The sequence below is a fragment of the Leptinotarsa decemlineata genome, unplaced genomic scaffold, assembly GCF_025532065.1.
Source record: "Leptinotarsa decemlineata unplaced genomic scaffold, Ldec_3_MD MMD2_tig00002974_RagTag_RagTag, whole genome shotgun sequence".
NCBI lineage: Eukaryota > Metazoa > Arthropoda > Insecta > Coleoptera > Chrysomelidae > Leptinotarsa > Leptinotarsa decemlineata.
In genome coordinates, this window is record NW_027412578.1 from 13,761,310 (window position 1) to 13,776,732 (window position 15,423).

General features: G+C 37.1%; 1 protein-coding gene across 15 annotated transcripts in view; it reads right to left on the minus strand.

Moving 5' to 3' along the window:
• Window positions 1-15,423, minus strand: part of CAP (Cbl-associated protein) — a 158,150-nt gene that overhangs the window by 83,251 nt on the left and 59,476 nt on the right. For 13 of the 15 annotated variants that reach the window (XM_074177557.1, XM_074177560.1, XM_074177562.1 and 10 more), the window contains 3 exons: window positions 12,573-12,677; window positions 11,168-11,272; window positions 917-4,246 (listed from right to left, as the gene is read on the minus strand). In XM_074177557.1, coding sequence (XP_074033658.1) covers window positions 917-4,246; window positions 11,168-11,272; window positions 12,573-12,677 — 3,540 coding nt within the window. Of the gene's footprint in view, window positions 1-916; window positions 4,247-9,154; window positions 9,289-11,167; window positions 11,273-12,572; window positions 12,678-15,423 lie in introns of those variants that run through there. The other 2 variants (XM_074177571.1, XM_074177569.1) reach the window with 2 other exon arrangements.

Sequence of the window (15,423 nt, forward strand, 5' to 3'; positions counted from 1 at the left end):
CCATATACTTTTCAATATTTTTGAATTAGTACAGAAAATTAATTACTCTTGGTTGACCATAAGATTCTGATATTGGGAAACCGATGATAGAATACATAAGTTTCGAACAGAGCTTGGAACAATACATTTAAAACTAACATTGCAAAGTAAATGCAATTATAAAAAATCACTTTATTCTTGTACACGTGAGACTTTTGTTCACAATTGCCTCATTTTTGTCTGAAATATGAGTTTCTGATTGAAAATAAAATATTCATTTGTTTTTACATTCAGTAGATGAACTCCCGACTCCTTTCAGTTCAATTATATGTTTTTTGTTGAAATATCCCATACTTTTTCAGTGAAGTGATCTTATGAATGATTTATCTACCATACTCGATACAAACAAACCTCTCTGCAGCAAAAATCCTCTCGCCAACACTAGCGAACAATCTATCTCGTGTAACAAGCTACTTTTAGCATGTCCTCTATTTTTACTAAGTACTTTGTTCAATCTCCTCGCGTATTTGCAACATTTTCCTCTGCACAAACGATATTTTCCAGTACCTAACCAATGAACCATTTGAAATCAATTCAACAACCTTGACGTCATCACAATCGTTTTGAAATATTGAGTAGCTAACAAGTTCCTTGGATAAATAACTTATGAAAGAAACATTTCCTACGTCTGTACGATATAACCTAATTTTAAAGTTTTATATTTAGAACCGAAATTTGAATGTTGCCGCGGTGAAATATTGCGTCACCGACAAGAGAGAAACAACACAAATAACGATTGAAACACACACACACACACACACATGTACGTTATCGATAAAAACAAATCAATCGCATTCAGAATGTTATTTATTCAACATTAGTAGGTGATACAGCGATATTAGTCCGAATATCTAATTCACATCACATCAAGACTCACCGTCGTCTCCTACAAATTCTTGCAGGTGTTTCGGCAACGCTTTCGCCTCCTTCAGCTTCTCGCCGTCGATCACCAACACAGGATCTCCTTCTTCCACGAACGCGACACTCCCGTCTCTGTCCAAACTCTTCACTTTCTCCAACTTCCCCTCTTTTTGCTTCTGCTTCACCTTGTCCATGAACTCATCCTCAATCTGGATGGGATGAACAATTTCCTTAGCTCCGGCTTTCTCGCCGACCGGATTTAAGTCCTTGGATGAGGTAACCTTGATGACCTTATGCTGCTTACGTTCCTCTCGCTCCGCGAACTTGTCCATGTACTCCTCGTACATTTGCTGACGGAAAATTTCAGTGGGGATGGCAGGCATGGAGTGCCTTTGTCTGTTCTCAGCGAAGTCACCCTTGCGAGAGAAGTAGAAGTCTTCGGCTTGAAACTCCCTCAAGGGTTCCATTTCGGCATTTAACAACCGCTTCTCCTCCTCTAACTGTTCAAGCTGCCGCTGGATTTCTCTTTCCTTCTCCTGGATGTAGAGCAGTTGTTTCTCGTAGAGAACCTGGGGAAGAGACGTGCGTCGACGAGGTGCTGCAGGCGTTGACTGCATAACAAAGTAGCTCCTCAAGTTATTTTCGGGAATAGCTGGAACAGCACTCAAATTGCTTTCACTCATGCTCTTGTTTCTGGCTAAATTCAGCCATTCTGATAGATCTTTGGCATGCAGCCTTGCTGTCTCTCTCGGCAACGTAGAAGCAGCCTTTGGCTCCTTTTCTACGAAATATATGTAGTTACTGTCTTCCACAGTTGTGGAAGGTTCCTCCTTTATGATGGTCAGCAGCCTGTTGCATCCAGGACTACTCAGGCTTGTTTCTTCTATTTGTTTGACTTCCTCTTGGCTATTTTTTGTGTTGACGTACTTCTCGTGCAGCTTCAGAAGTTTATTGGACCCGTCTGGAATCTTCTCACCCCCCTTTTCTTGCCCTTTCTGAGGCAAAAGGTCACCACCAGAAGCCAAACCAAACCAATCATTTTTCATCGTCATTTGTCTCTGTTTCATTTTGTCTTCAGCAGAGGCTGTTGAGGACTGGGAGAATTCCTCGCTCTTTAGATCTAACCAATCTTTTTGTATTGGTATAACAATTTCTTTACTTTTGGAAATAGCTTTCTCGATGACAATTGGTATATCCCTTTCCACTTCAAGTTGAATTGGAATGACTGTTTCTCTTGAAGTTGGTTCGTGAATATAAATTTTTTCTCTTTCACCTGTATCTGCTGTTTTGGTCGTTTCAACACTCAAACTACTCTGCTGCTTGGATTGTTCTTCCTTCACCTGACTCAGATCTTTCAAACTATCTTGCCCTAACAGTGAATCACTTTTGTCTTTCTCACCCCCTATGGTACCCCTACTCAAAAAAGTCACTCCCACACTCGTTTTCGTCGATTCTTCAGTACTTTCCTTCTGTTCTTGTTTCCTTTCCTCTTCGGAAGGCAATCGTTTGTGGGATTTTTGGACTGAAAGGTTATAAGAACTATTATTAACGTCTGTAATTGTAGTACTTGTGAAGTGTGCTATAGGGACTATCTGAGGTAAAAAGGCACTGGGAAGGGATCTAGTGAAGGAATCTATTTGCTTGGAGACTTCAGCTAGCTCTTGTAGCATCTCTTGGCCATGGGGAAGCGTCAGTAAGAGCTTTAAACATAGCTCGCGAAGAGTAAGTGGTTGGGTGCAGCTATCATCATCTTCTTCTCTTGATAAAATCTCAATTATAGAGGACGTTGATGGATTATACTTGGCGGTACATAGGGAGCTCTCTCTGCTCGAACTTCTGCTGCTGGAAGAAGATCTAGATGGCGGTGGGGGTGTTATGACATTCGTATATACTTCACTGGTTTCCACATTAGGGTCCAGTTTGATTTTCTGGTCTAGAATAGTATCTTCGGGTTTGGTATTCAGATCTGTATCAGCAAACTTGGTGTACTGAGTTTCTACAGCACAGCTATGTACATCAGATTGCAGGGAATCTTCAACTGCCTCTGATCCCAGTATATTTTTATACTTGGGTGACAAGTTTTCTGGTGTAGGAGGTGGAGTGAGTTGGGACAAGAGCATTATTGTCTGATTTTCTTCGACCTTGTCAGTTTTCAATGTGAAGCTATATTGCGTCGAGGAGGTGCTTTGAGTGGTTTCATTGCAGCCAGAAACTTCTTGAAGCACGCAACTCTCGTTAAGGTGATCACTTTTGACTGTGTTGCCGTATTTTTCTGCCGTAGTTTCTGCTTCAACTTCAGATTCTCCTTTATCATCCTGTCCAGCTTCCAACTCGTAGCTGTCACTACTTCTACTTTCCACTTCTTCTGGAGAGTTGGTACCAGACGAAGTAAGGAAAACTACCTCCACAGTAGACGCTGAGGCTTCTTCGGTTCTGACAGTACTGCAGTATCCCTCAGACATTGACGGGTTTTCCAGGATTTTTGCATCAACTAAGACGGCTGGAGCCTGCTCCACGGGAGCGGAGAATTTTGGAGGTAAAGCCTGCCTTCTCTGCCTGCTAGTCCTGGAAGGAACTTTTGGAGGCACATCGAGTTCTGGCGTTCCTTGTTTCAAATGCCTGGTGAGACTCGGCTGCTCCTTGTCGCTGTCTTTGTCGCTAGCTTCCTCACTTATAGCGTCCAAGAATCTAGAGTTCTGACTAAGTGGGGTGAAGTATTGCTCCAATGCAGCTCTTTTCTTGGCTTTGCGTTGCTTTATACTTTCTACGGTGCTCTTCTCGTAGATTTGTAATGCTGCTTCTTCAGGACCGTTCACCAGGTTCAGACTTTCCAGAAAGTTTCGCAGCGATTTTTCCTCCTCAGGGGATATCAGGGTGACTTGGTCCGTGCTGTAACCTTCCAGAGGTAGAGTGAAAGTGCTCATCGACCCTTGGAGCGGAGTTGAAGTCGCTGCTAAGCTCATGGTTTCTTCCCATTCCACCTCGCTTTCAGATGCTTCTGAAACTATGGCTTGTGTGTCTTTTTCTTTGTCTTCTACCTCGCTAGTTTCTGAGACTTCTTGGATTTTCACCATGTCGTCGTCGTCGAGGCTTCTGCTCTTCACAGGCTTGGCTTTGGTGGACTTTTTAACGAGTTCAGCTGGTGATTGAACTAGATATTCTTCTTGAAGGATTCTACAGGGTTCTAGCACTAGTTTACCATCACAGAATGTTTGAGTATTTTGGTTATTATCGTGCGTCTTACGATTTTTCCTCCGCTGCCTGCGCCTTTGCGACTTTGAGCTGGTTTGGGTGTCGCTCATGTTTTCTAGTGCTGTTTCTTTATCGGACGTCACGTCACAGGTTCCTGTACGGGAATTCCGAATTGATACAGGGATGCGGGATTGACGAAGGTAAACATCGATGGGAGAGTGAGAAGCGGCACAGCGAGAAGAACGGTTCGATGTGTTACTGGTGTTATTTTTGAGAATTTCGAGAGGGCTATCTAATCTTTTGAGATAATGCGCAACGAACTTGATGATTGATCGTATAACATGAGTTTCATGAATATTTATTTTGGATAAACAGTGATTTACTGGGTGAACATTCTATTCAGAAAATAGGTTTGATGAGGATTCGATATGATGTAAGTTTGGATGGGGAATAATTTAACAATGTAGAATAAGCTAATTTTACGGAATTTGTTTGGAGATATATTCAACTGAAATGAATATGCTTCTTGCTGTCTGTCCCTATGTATGCTTAGATCTTTGAAACTACCTATCAGCATTGCACTCGTACGGAGCCGGGGCAGCTCACCAGTGTAATTAATATAAACTGGATATCATTGTAACAATAAATTTTTAAGTGAATGATTTTGGAAAAAAATTTTTGTTTTTACCTTTCTTCAAAATGAATTCAACTTTTTGTTCGTTTAAACGAAGTTGAAAGAGACATTTTCAATTATTAAATGTGAAAATTGACGGAATATTCAATTTTCTGCAGTAAGACATTGAGAAAGAGTAGGGAACAGCTGGAGTTATGAGAATATTCCTTTATTCATCAATTTCTATTTTGCATTTCTTCCAATCTTTGAAGCAGATCTCATATGCACTTTTTGGTACATCCTTGAGCTCTCTGAACAATTCGGTTTCTATCTCCTCAATCGTCGCGAAAAAGGCCTCGTTTTATGGGCCCCTTCAATCTTGGGGTGAGGAAAAAGTCGCAGGAGGCCAAATCTGGTGAATACGGAGGCTGAGGCATGATTACGGTCTTGTTAGCTGAAAAATTACGAACAAGCAATAAAGAGTGAGCAGGTGTATTAAATGGATCGCCGCACGCCCAAAATCCACACCAAACAGAGACCTTTTCGGGGTATCGTCCTAAATTCGAAAATTTTCTTTGTTCGCGTACCCATTCCTCAAGAAATGAGCCTCCTCGCTGAAAATCATTTTTAGGTGAGAATTGACATATCTAAAAACGATTGAAAGTTGTGATGTACAGGTAATATAGGTAGTTTCATCAATTTCCCATGCAAAAAAAGAAACGCTTTCAATCTCCTTGCTTATATTTTCCTTAATAATATATGCCACACTGTCTATAAGCTAATTTTGGATGGTTTTTGAGGTGTCCGAAAAAACGCTACCGTTTAAAAAAGTGCCAAATTGTGAATCATATTTGCCCCATCGAATCTTCAGTTTCATCGTGTCCACGAAAAGCTAATTCTTGGGAACCCAAATAAATCGCCCAGTGTGAAGGCAGCCATGGGTTTCAGCCACGAATTGGGGGAATTTACCATTAACGGAAAGGAGTGCGCCAAGGCACCATTGGTCGTTAAAATTCATTGCTAGTCATGAAAAGTTGTCTTTCATAACAATAATTTCATGGCCAGCCATGGAAATTTTCACATGAAACGATAGTTTTCAACGTTTTCAATAATACCTTTACAGTCCTCGATTTTGTAGCGGAAAAAACATTTCATGTAACTCCTTCCATCATTTTGATTGAAAAAATCATATCTTATGAAAAATTTGTGCTGCTGAGAACATTTTCACATAAAACGAAGGTGAAACTGGGTGTTTCACAAGGGTCTGTTCTGGGTCCAGTGTTATTCTTGACTTTTATCAATGACTTGCCTGAATTCATATCAGATTGTCACAAAACTATGTACGCTGACGATACTACAATCACTATTTCTGGAAAAAATGAGAATGAATTATCGATGAAAATTAATTTAGTCATTGACGAATTCAGTAGTTGGTGTCAACGTAACAAACTGATTTTAAATAAATCGTCTGTGATGATGAAAACATTTGTTAGGAGGGATTTCTGTTGTAATTTAGTCACTTTGAATGATATGAAAATATTAAAAAAAAATGATTTTCTTGGAATTATTTTAGAGGAGAATCTCACCTGGAGAAGTCACATACAAAAAGTGTGCAGTAAACTCAATTCCGCTTATTATTCGATCAAACAGTTGAAACATTGTTTAGATAGGTTTGGTTTACTAAATGTTTCCTTTGCGAATGCATACTCCCACATTAGTTTCAACATAATGGCTTGGGGATGTCCAAAGGAATTTTCTAGAGTTTTCATCTCTCAAAAATGACTGATAAGATTGATATTCAACCTGGGGTACCAAGAAAGTTGTAGACCCGTTTTCAAAAGAGAACGCTTGTTGACTGCACCCGCAATTTATATAATGAAATGTGTTATTTTTGTGCACTGGAACATTGACTTGTATATGACGAACTTGAGCATTCGCGGTCGTGATACTCGATATGCTACTGCTCTGAGGGTCCCTTCACATAAGAGTGATCATTTCAAAAAATCTCCATTATATAATGCCATAAATTTTTATAACAGACTGCCACTTTCTATAAAGAGATTGAATTCTTCAACTTTGTTCAGTAAGAAAGTTAAAAACTTATTACTGGACAAATGTTACTACAGTCATAAGGAATATTTAGAGGATTCTTTCACAGAAGGATAATAAGATATATAATCTTTCTAAATTTTCACTTGCTGTTTTGCTTTAGTTTCAGTGTTCTGACTGGCGATTTTATCGTTTTTTTTATATGTATGTACATGTTTGTAAATATATGTATATATGTAAATATATACATATGTATATTTATTTGACTACGGCAAGCAAAATTGTCACATTTTTTATTCATTTTTTAATTAGCATTTTATATATCTATATGTACCTATACCTTTGTATATGCAAATATTAATTTTTATTCAAGCTTTGATTCCACAATTTTATTCATAAGTGACGTACTGTTTTTTGTAAATAATCATTGACCTACCATATATACGCTATGTATCACAAATGGTGAATAAATATTATTATTATTATTATTCGGCGTATTCTATGATCCCTTGGACTTCTTGGACAGTAGGTGAATTTTGAATATGAATAATTCTTGGCATTATAGAAAAAGGTTGAAAGATGGTGAGTGGTACACTTTTTTTTGACGTTGAGTGAATAATATTTCACTGTGGACTATAAGTTCAAGCTACAGAATCGAGAAACATATAGGTATCATAGAATACGCCGAATATTTTCGTTTCACGTGAAAATAACCCCAGCAGCACACATTTTTCATAATATATGATTTTTTCAATCAAAATGATGGAAGGAGTTACAGGAAATGTTTTTTTCCGCGACAAAATCGAGAATTGTAAACGTATTGTTAAAATTTCCATGGCTGGCCATGAAATTATTGTTATAAAAGACAACTTTTCATGGCTAGCAATGCATTTTAACGACCACTGGTGGCTTGGCGCACTCTTTTCCGTTAATGGTAAATTCCCCCAATTCGTGGCTGAAACCCACCTTCATGGCTTGCCTTCACACTGGTAATAAATCGTAATATCGATAAGTTTTTTTGAATTCGACCGATTTTCCCTAACCTGATTATTAAAAGAAATTATGGCTTTTTTTTGAGGTGTATCTAAAGCTGTTGCTATATTTTGTTTGCTAAACAATTTTAATTTACAAGACGAAAATATATGCTCCTTAGATTTGCTCCTTGTCTTTCTGTAGAACGAAGTAAATTTTTTTAAATCAGAGTATCCAACAGAGGGCCAACAAAAACGTTTTTCTCGTTTAGCGGAGCCAGTTAATCAGTCGCATTTATCGTACCAACTAATATTAAATCCTCGATTTTGTCGATTATCTGACGTTTTAATTGAAACAAATTTGGTTGTGGCTTTCCCAGAGTTTTAATAATGTAAAATTTATGATCATAAGATAAAAACTTGAAAATATTCGTCATAACCAATCGACTATATCGTCAGATTTTATATTTCGTCCAACTTATCCATAATAAATGGAAAATAACTTATCGAAAAGTGAAAACCTGAAAACACCTTGAAATTGAAAGGAAACACTTTCAAAACACATCAACATTATCAAGAAACACTAAAACGATTTACCGAAATATTTTTCATTCCCGGTCCGTCACGACATCCCATCCGAATAATTAAATAAAAAAAAACGCAGTCATACACTAACGGAGACCAACTGGAGGCTAGCCTCCTCTAACGCTATAATTTCTGCGACTGAAATTACAAATCGGGACGAATGTCGCTGGTTGGATCGGTCTCGTGCAGCCTGTGTTTTTTAAAGCGGTCGGAGGCTTGGCTCCCTTGCAACGTATGGCATTTATCATTTCGTGTTGATGGTTTATTCGTTATTTGTTCATGGGCGGTGCGTTTGAGTTTTGTTGATGCAGGATACAGTGTGGTACGTACTAAGTAGTGAGTAATAGTGTTTTTTCGGGCATATTATGTGTTTATATTAAAAATTTGTGGTAAAGTAATGATAACCAAGCATTTTTAGAAAAAAATAATCATAATTATTTGTCAATATTTTTTGATTTATTGCGATGAATGACCTCAAATTTTATGGGGAGGCTAAGCCTCCCTTGCCTCCTCTGACGAGCCGCCGCTGATTATCTGAATGTCATAATGGCTTAATATGAAATATGACCTAAATTATATGATTATGTAGCTGACAGCAACGAAAATTATTATAGCAAAGTATCTCCACAATTGTTTTATGAATGAAATTAATCACTCATGTAGTATTCTCCAAAATGAAACCCAAGAAAATCAAGTCCGTTTCGAACCACCCGTCTCGCTATCTTTATTTGTTGGATTTATCCTCGCTCATTACATAAAAGTAATAAGCATTATCCAACTTCGCTGCGCTTATCTGTGGCTTCAAAATTAGTATGAGAAGTAAACAACCAGTAATTTTTTCAACCTTGAAAACCGCTATTCCGTATTCGTCTAGAAATTTGAAATACACCAGTAACACATTTTAAGGTATTTTTTGGAGGGAAACGGGTCAGCCGGAAAGCACTTGTTATTTTTTTAGGCAAGCACACACGGACACAGACTTTTTAGCACTAGGTCACTATTCGAGAGCCACTGGACACTGTTAGAGGCGTATTTAGGAAGCGTCGGTACTTGGTACTGACTTTACGACGACGGATATCACGACATTAAAAGAACGTGCAAATCGTTTCGGGTCTTTTTAGAACATAGGCGTCGACGCGGGGTGGTCTTCAGGGTGAGGTTATGTTATGTTCAATTTTTTTAATGTAATAGAACTTTTTTAGATTTTTCTTCAGAAAATGAAAGAAGTCATTAATATTTCACACCAAACGTCTACTTGGCGTATTGACATTGAGAGAAATAATTGAAGTGATGAGTTTTTTAGCTCAGGTGATCAAAAATAAAAAGCTTTGAATCTTTTCAAATGTTTCAATTGTCATATTTGTATTGTCAAGCGACTGTTTGGCCTCATTTCTATTTGGCATATTTATACCTGGATCAAAACTTTATCAACTTTATTCGCTTGGGTAGGGTTCGCTGATATGAATGGTTAGCAACTTCAGGCTTAGTAGTAGTTGGTTTGAGCTGATTTCGGAACCTTCCACACCAACGTTGACCTTGAAACGACCTTCACCTATATCGCGAAATGTAGTCAAGGTGATTTCAAGGAAGTGTTTTGGGTTTGACATCGAATGACCTTGACCAACATCACACGATAGGGACAAGACGACTTCGAGGTGGTGTTTTGGGTTTGATTTTGAATGACTTCGACCTACTCACACAACGCAGGCAAAGTGACCTTGGGGTAGTGTTTTGGGTTCGACCTTGAACAGCCTTCATTGATTTATGTTCCATATTTTCGACAAAATGAATTTGAATTCGAATTTTAATGACGTTTATCAAAACTTTTTTCTTCACTTCAATAGGAAAATGATCAATTTTTTTTGAAAAACTTTCTACAGTGTATTTGAAGGACGAATAATTTTTTTTTCATTTCTCACCCGGGCGTGGGAAATGACCTGCGTGAAGACCCGATGTGACGCACCTTGACTATTCTTAGAAAGGACGATGACATAGAGAGTGTACAGCCTTGTTATTGATAGAGAGACTGACTAACTCCATCTATCTGAATATCTGCAAAATGAAAAAAAATGTAGAACTTTTAAATAAGATGTAAAATTGAATCCATCTGTGTAAGTAAGTACAGATTTATCAATCTCCTGCAGAAATATATACGAAATAGATAACTTTTGTTGTTTGTTCTGTTGTTTCTGTCCAATCTAGTGACGGTAAGAGTTTTTCAACTGATTGCTCAATTTTTCCAAAGTTGAAATTATGAAATTATCAACCCCTTTGAAGAATATTCCACCATCACCATTCTTATCAGATTTTGCACTGAATATAAATTCCGTTGTTAATTACCTTCAGTCAACAAACATGTTTTTCAGAACATAACATAACCTCAAACGCACTATGCCGTAATAGAGAAATCGATAACTGTCTTTTGATTTGATCATTCGTTCAATAGAAGTTTCATCAGTGCTCTTAAATATATTTTAGTTACAACAAAACTATATACTGGTATTCAAAATAGACCAATCGTATCACGTAACATTCTTTCTTAATAGATTTTTCGTGTTTTCAAAAGTTTGTGTTAGTTGAAAATTATTCAAGACCAACTTGTTCTAGGACAAAATTTAAACGTAAAATTATAAACTTCTCGAGATTCTATACTACTGAAAAAGAGCACCTTTTTTGATAAAACTACGTACGCCTATGTTCTGATGTAAACAGTGACGGAAGTAAAGCCATATTTTGACTCCCTATTAACATATGTTTGGTATACAATTTGTGTTTCGATTCTTGATCGAAAAACGCTATTGTCACGTACAGAAAACTCATTAAATCTGTAGCAAAAATGTTGATTTTGCATACATACCGTCTTCTGAAAGAATCGATGGACTAGAAGGACTCAGAGTACAGTTTGTGTACGAGGATCTTGGAGATGCCTCGGCGAAATCTGTGGAAGTGTATCTGAAATCACCTGAAAATAATTAATAAATGAATTAGACGATTTGGCTTGGGATTTCTCTCAAGTTGATTCGAGCTCATTGCTCACATCAGATATTTTATGATATGAACCGCTCTTGGGGGAATTAAGGGGGCTAAATATCAACTTAAGAGGGACAAATCGTCAGTGAGTGCTCCATGCACTGTTATCCAATTCAACGTCTATCAAAATCATGAATTCTGACATCACTATGTATTAAAATTAATTACTCAATAAGAACTGACATCATAACGTTATATTTTTAGTACGACCGACGACTTGATATATTTTATGGACTCAGGCGAGTGTCCCGCTGCAGTGGAAAGTCATCCTCGTTTCGTTCAGGCTTGGAGTCCAGCTCCCCTACCCTTTCGGCTGATTATTGGTTTCGAGAAGGACCAATGGGTTCATGACTTTTGGTATGACGGCATGAAGTCCTTGGACATCAGTGCCGCCCTTCACGGGATACCCCTACCTGGCTGGGGTGGGATGGATGAGAGAGTTGTTCACAAAGTACTGAAAGTTCCATTTTTCTTGGAACTTTCTGCATTCACTGTCGATTTTTCGCTTATTTTCCATACTAACAAATCACACATAAAAACAATAAGTCAAATTAATACTTTTATTGACAGGTGTTACTTTATTTCACAATAGACAGTTTCGCTTCCTTCGCCTTTCCTACGCAGACTAACTCGCAGTTGCGCCGCTAGCCTTTTTATTTGCAATTATTTCTGTCATCTCGAGGTGATCGGAATACACTAGCTAGAACCAGAACTTTCTCGAACCAACGCGGTAATTCCAAATATTTAATAATACCACCTAGCGGGTAGCTGAAAAAGCTAGTACATAGTACCACTACTCGCCACTAGATGTCGTTAAGTGTCACAATACACAATAATAATTGAAATGCAAAAAAGCGTAAGTTTGCTTATGTCACGCACTTTGCGACTATCCTAGTCTAGAAATATAGTTAAGAGCAGAAATTGGCCCTTGGAACAAACTGAAAAAATCATTTTGGCCCGAAGGCTTCAAAGTTTGGAGACCCCTGCTTTATGCTGTCAGTGTGAGTTGGATTTTTCATCTTCATCAAAAGGCTGGTAATATATGACAAGGAGTGTCACAGTATTAACGCAAAATTTTAATTTGCCGCCAATTGCGCAGTAAGTTGCTGGAAAACTATTTGACAGCTGACAGTTTATGGTTAGTGAAAATGGAGAGGGTTATAGAAAGTTGTTACAGAGAAAGAAGTATGCATATTATTTGATAGATTTGCTATGAACTGTTGTACACTTACCTTCTTTGAACAGTGTTGGAGAAGATTGATTCGAAGAACTCGAAGGCAACGGTGACTTTTTTGTCACTAGATTGTTGTTGTTTTGGGAAAAGTTTTTCGATGTACCTGGAAATAAACGAAAACTTTTTGATTTTATGTTCAGTATCTTCAAACAAGTCATTCAGATCATATATTAAGTTGTTTCAAAGTTTTGTCGGTTTTGTGTCGTATTTTATATTGACTAGCCGAATCCAAGAGGGGATCATAGACAGAGTCTCCATAATTGTTGATCGAAAGGATAAGCGATTGGGAAAGTAGCTTTTTTGTACTAGGGGAAAGGCTCAACCGTTACTGTTAAGTAACGGTTGAGTTTTATATGATCTTTAAAATATTGTCTTGTGAACTAATATACAGCTCCAAACTCCGCCACTAGATTTCATTCAAGATCAGAATGTGTGAGCAACTTGCCCAATGTCTGCACTTATTCTACCTGACCCTACTGGAAATAGTGAGAATTGTTTGCCTCGAAACCAACACTTTGTATAAACCCCGTATGAACTCCCAATGACATTACAAAATCGCCAAAGTTGGCGTGTCAGATTCGACTGTAACATTAACAGCTTCCTCTTTTCACTTTTTGAACCTGAATGCTTCCATTATGTCATCACTACTGTTTTTTATAAACTGCCGACAATTGAATGAAGTATCCCAACGACAAGTTGTCAACCTTGGGGCCTATGCAAATTCTCTAGGCAAATCGCATTCTTGGATATTTACATTCAACAATATTTATATTAGTTGTTTCGACAGAACAGGTGTTTCATTGAGAAATTCACTGTAGATGCTGAGATTGAGATTCCATTTGTCTGACATGTTGTGCAAATTGAAGGCCAACAGAAAGTGGTTTAATTTTTCTTCTCAAAGTTCAACGAAAAAAAAATAGCTGTTCCAGAAGATTATAAACAAAGGATGAAACGCAGAAACATCCCCAATATTTTCACTCAGGAATTGTATTCCAGGAAAACTTCTCTTTTGGCTCATCGTTGAAAAGTTATTTGTTCTTTGTTTTCGTTTTTTACTGTTTAGCTCATTTCATTGATGGTCTTTCCTACTCTGGATTCAACTTGATCTATCCATAAATTATCTCTTATTATATCATTTTTGTTTTTTCTTCAAGTATCCAAACTTTTCATCTAATCATCAACTGTCTTATTTCTTCGCTCTGGCGGTTTTTCTGAGACACTAGCGACTCGGTTCTGATAAGAGTGACATTATCCATCATAATAAATTTTATTCAACATGCTACGGTAGCTTCATTAGTTGGGATGGTATATCAAACTATTCTACAATCTATATGAATATTATTGGAGTTTTTTCGCAACACCAAGCTGTTATTTTCAACACCTCGACACGTGTTTCAATCACCAATTGATCATCTTCAAGGAGAAGATTGAATTGAAGACGATACCTAAATGTACCTAATTAGACAAACACGTAGATTTTGAATAAACAATTATGTACAATTAGGTATTATACCCACAGTACAATTGAAATATACAATAAGGTACAATAACTTAGTGTACTTACATTACAATTAGGTACCTGATTGTACCTTATTAGACAAAACAGGTAGATTTTGAAAAAACAATTAGGTACGATACAATACTGCTGGGAAAACAGGTGAAATAATTACATTTTATGCCAAAACCCCATTAGATAAATGATTGAATCTGATATAACAGTTGAATTTTGAATAAACAATCAGGTACAATTAGGTATTGGTCCCACAGTGCAATTAGAATGAACAATTATGTATTGTATCGGCATTACAATTAGGTGCAAAACCTAATCGTACCTAATTAGACGAAACAGAAAGATTTTGAAAAAACATCTAAGAAAACAGGTGAAATGAAACCTAATTAGATAAATGTTTGAATCTGATATAACAAGTAGACTTTGAATGAACAAGGTATTGTTCCTACAGTGCTATTAGAACGAACAATCAGGTACAATTATGTATTGCACCTGCATTACAATTAAGTGTGATACCTAATTGTACCTAATTAGGTAAAACAGGTAGATTTTGAGATAACAATCAGGTACAATACAATATTGCTTCTGGGAAAACAGGTGAAATATTGGCATTTTATGTCAAAACGTAGATGAATGATCAATTCTGGCAGAACAGTTGATTCAATATTACTTTTAGAAAAACAGATACTGTGTAAAAATGTTGATTATTCATTAAACCAGGTGAAACATGCAGGTTTCAATAATCAATCAGGTATAATTAGGTATATACTTAAAGCACAGTTAGAGTTATTATTTTTAGGCTGCGAAAGCCTTAACCGTTTCGTCAGTACAATTGATAAACAATTAGGTAAATTAGATATTGTACCTAATTAATGATTGGACTGTAAAGTTCGTAGGCTAACATAGAAAAATTTTTTTTAATGAAATTTGATTTCATTATTTAATATATTTGCCTTTGAGGACGTTTCGAAAATTGTGGCAATAATACAATTTTTCGATACCATTTTCATAGTATGATATGTCTTTAGGCTCAAAATAGTCCTCCGTTTCGACGATTACCTTATCATTGGTGCTGAATTTCTCTCCAGTGAGCATTATCTTGAGGTCTCAGAATATAAAAAAGTTGCTGGGGGTCAGATCTGGACAATACGGTGGATACGGAAGCAATTAGAAGCCCAACTCATGCAATTTTGTCATCGTTTTCATTGAAATGTGACACATAGAAAGGTATGACGTACCATATGTGGAAGAGGTCTGAAATTTCCTCTTTTGGAATAATAAAGAATTAAGCTAGTGTACAGAGAAACACGGGTTTGCGGTCTTGTAAATTATATAGTCA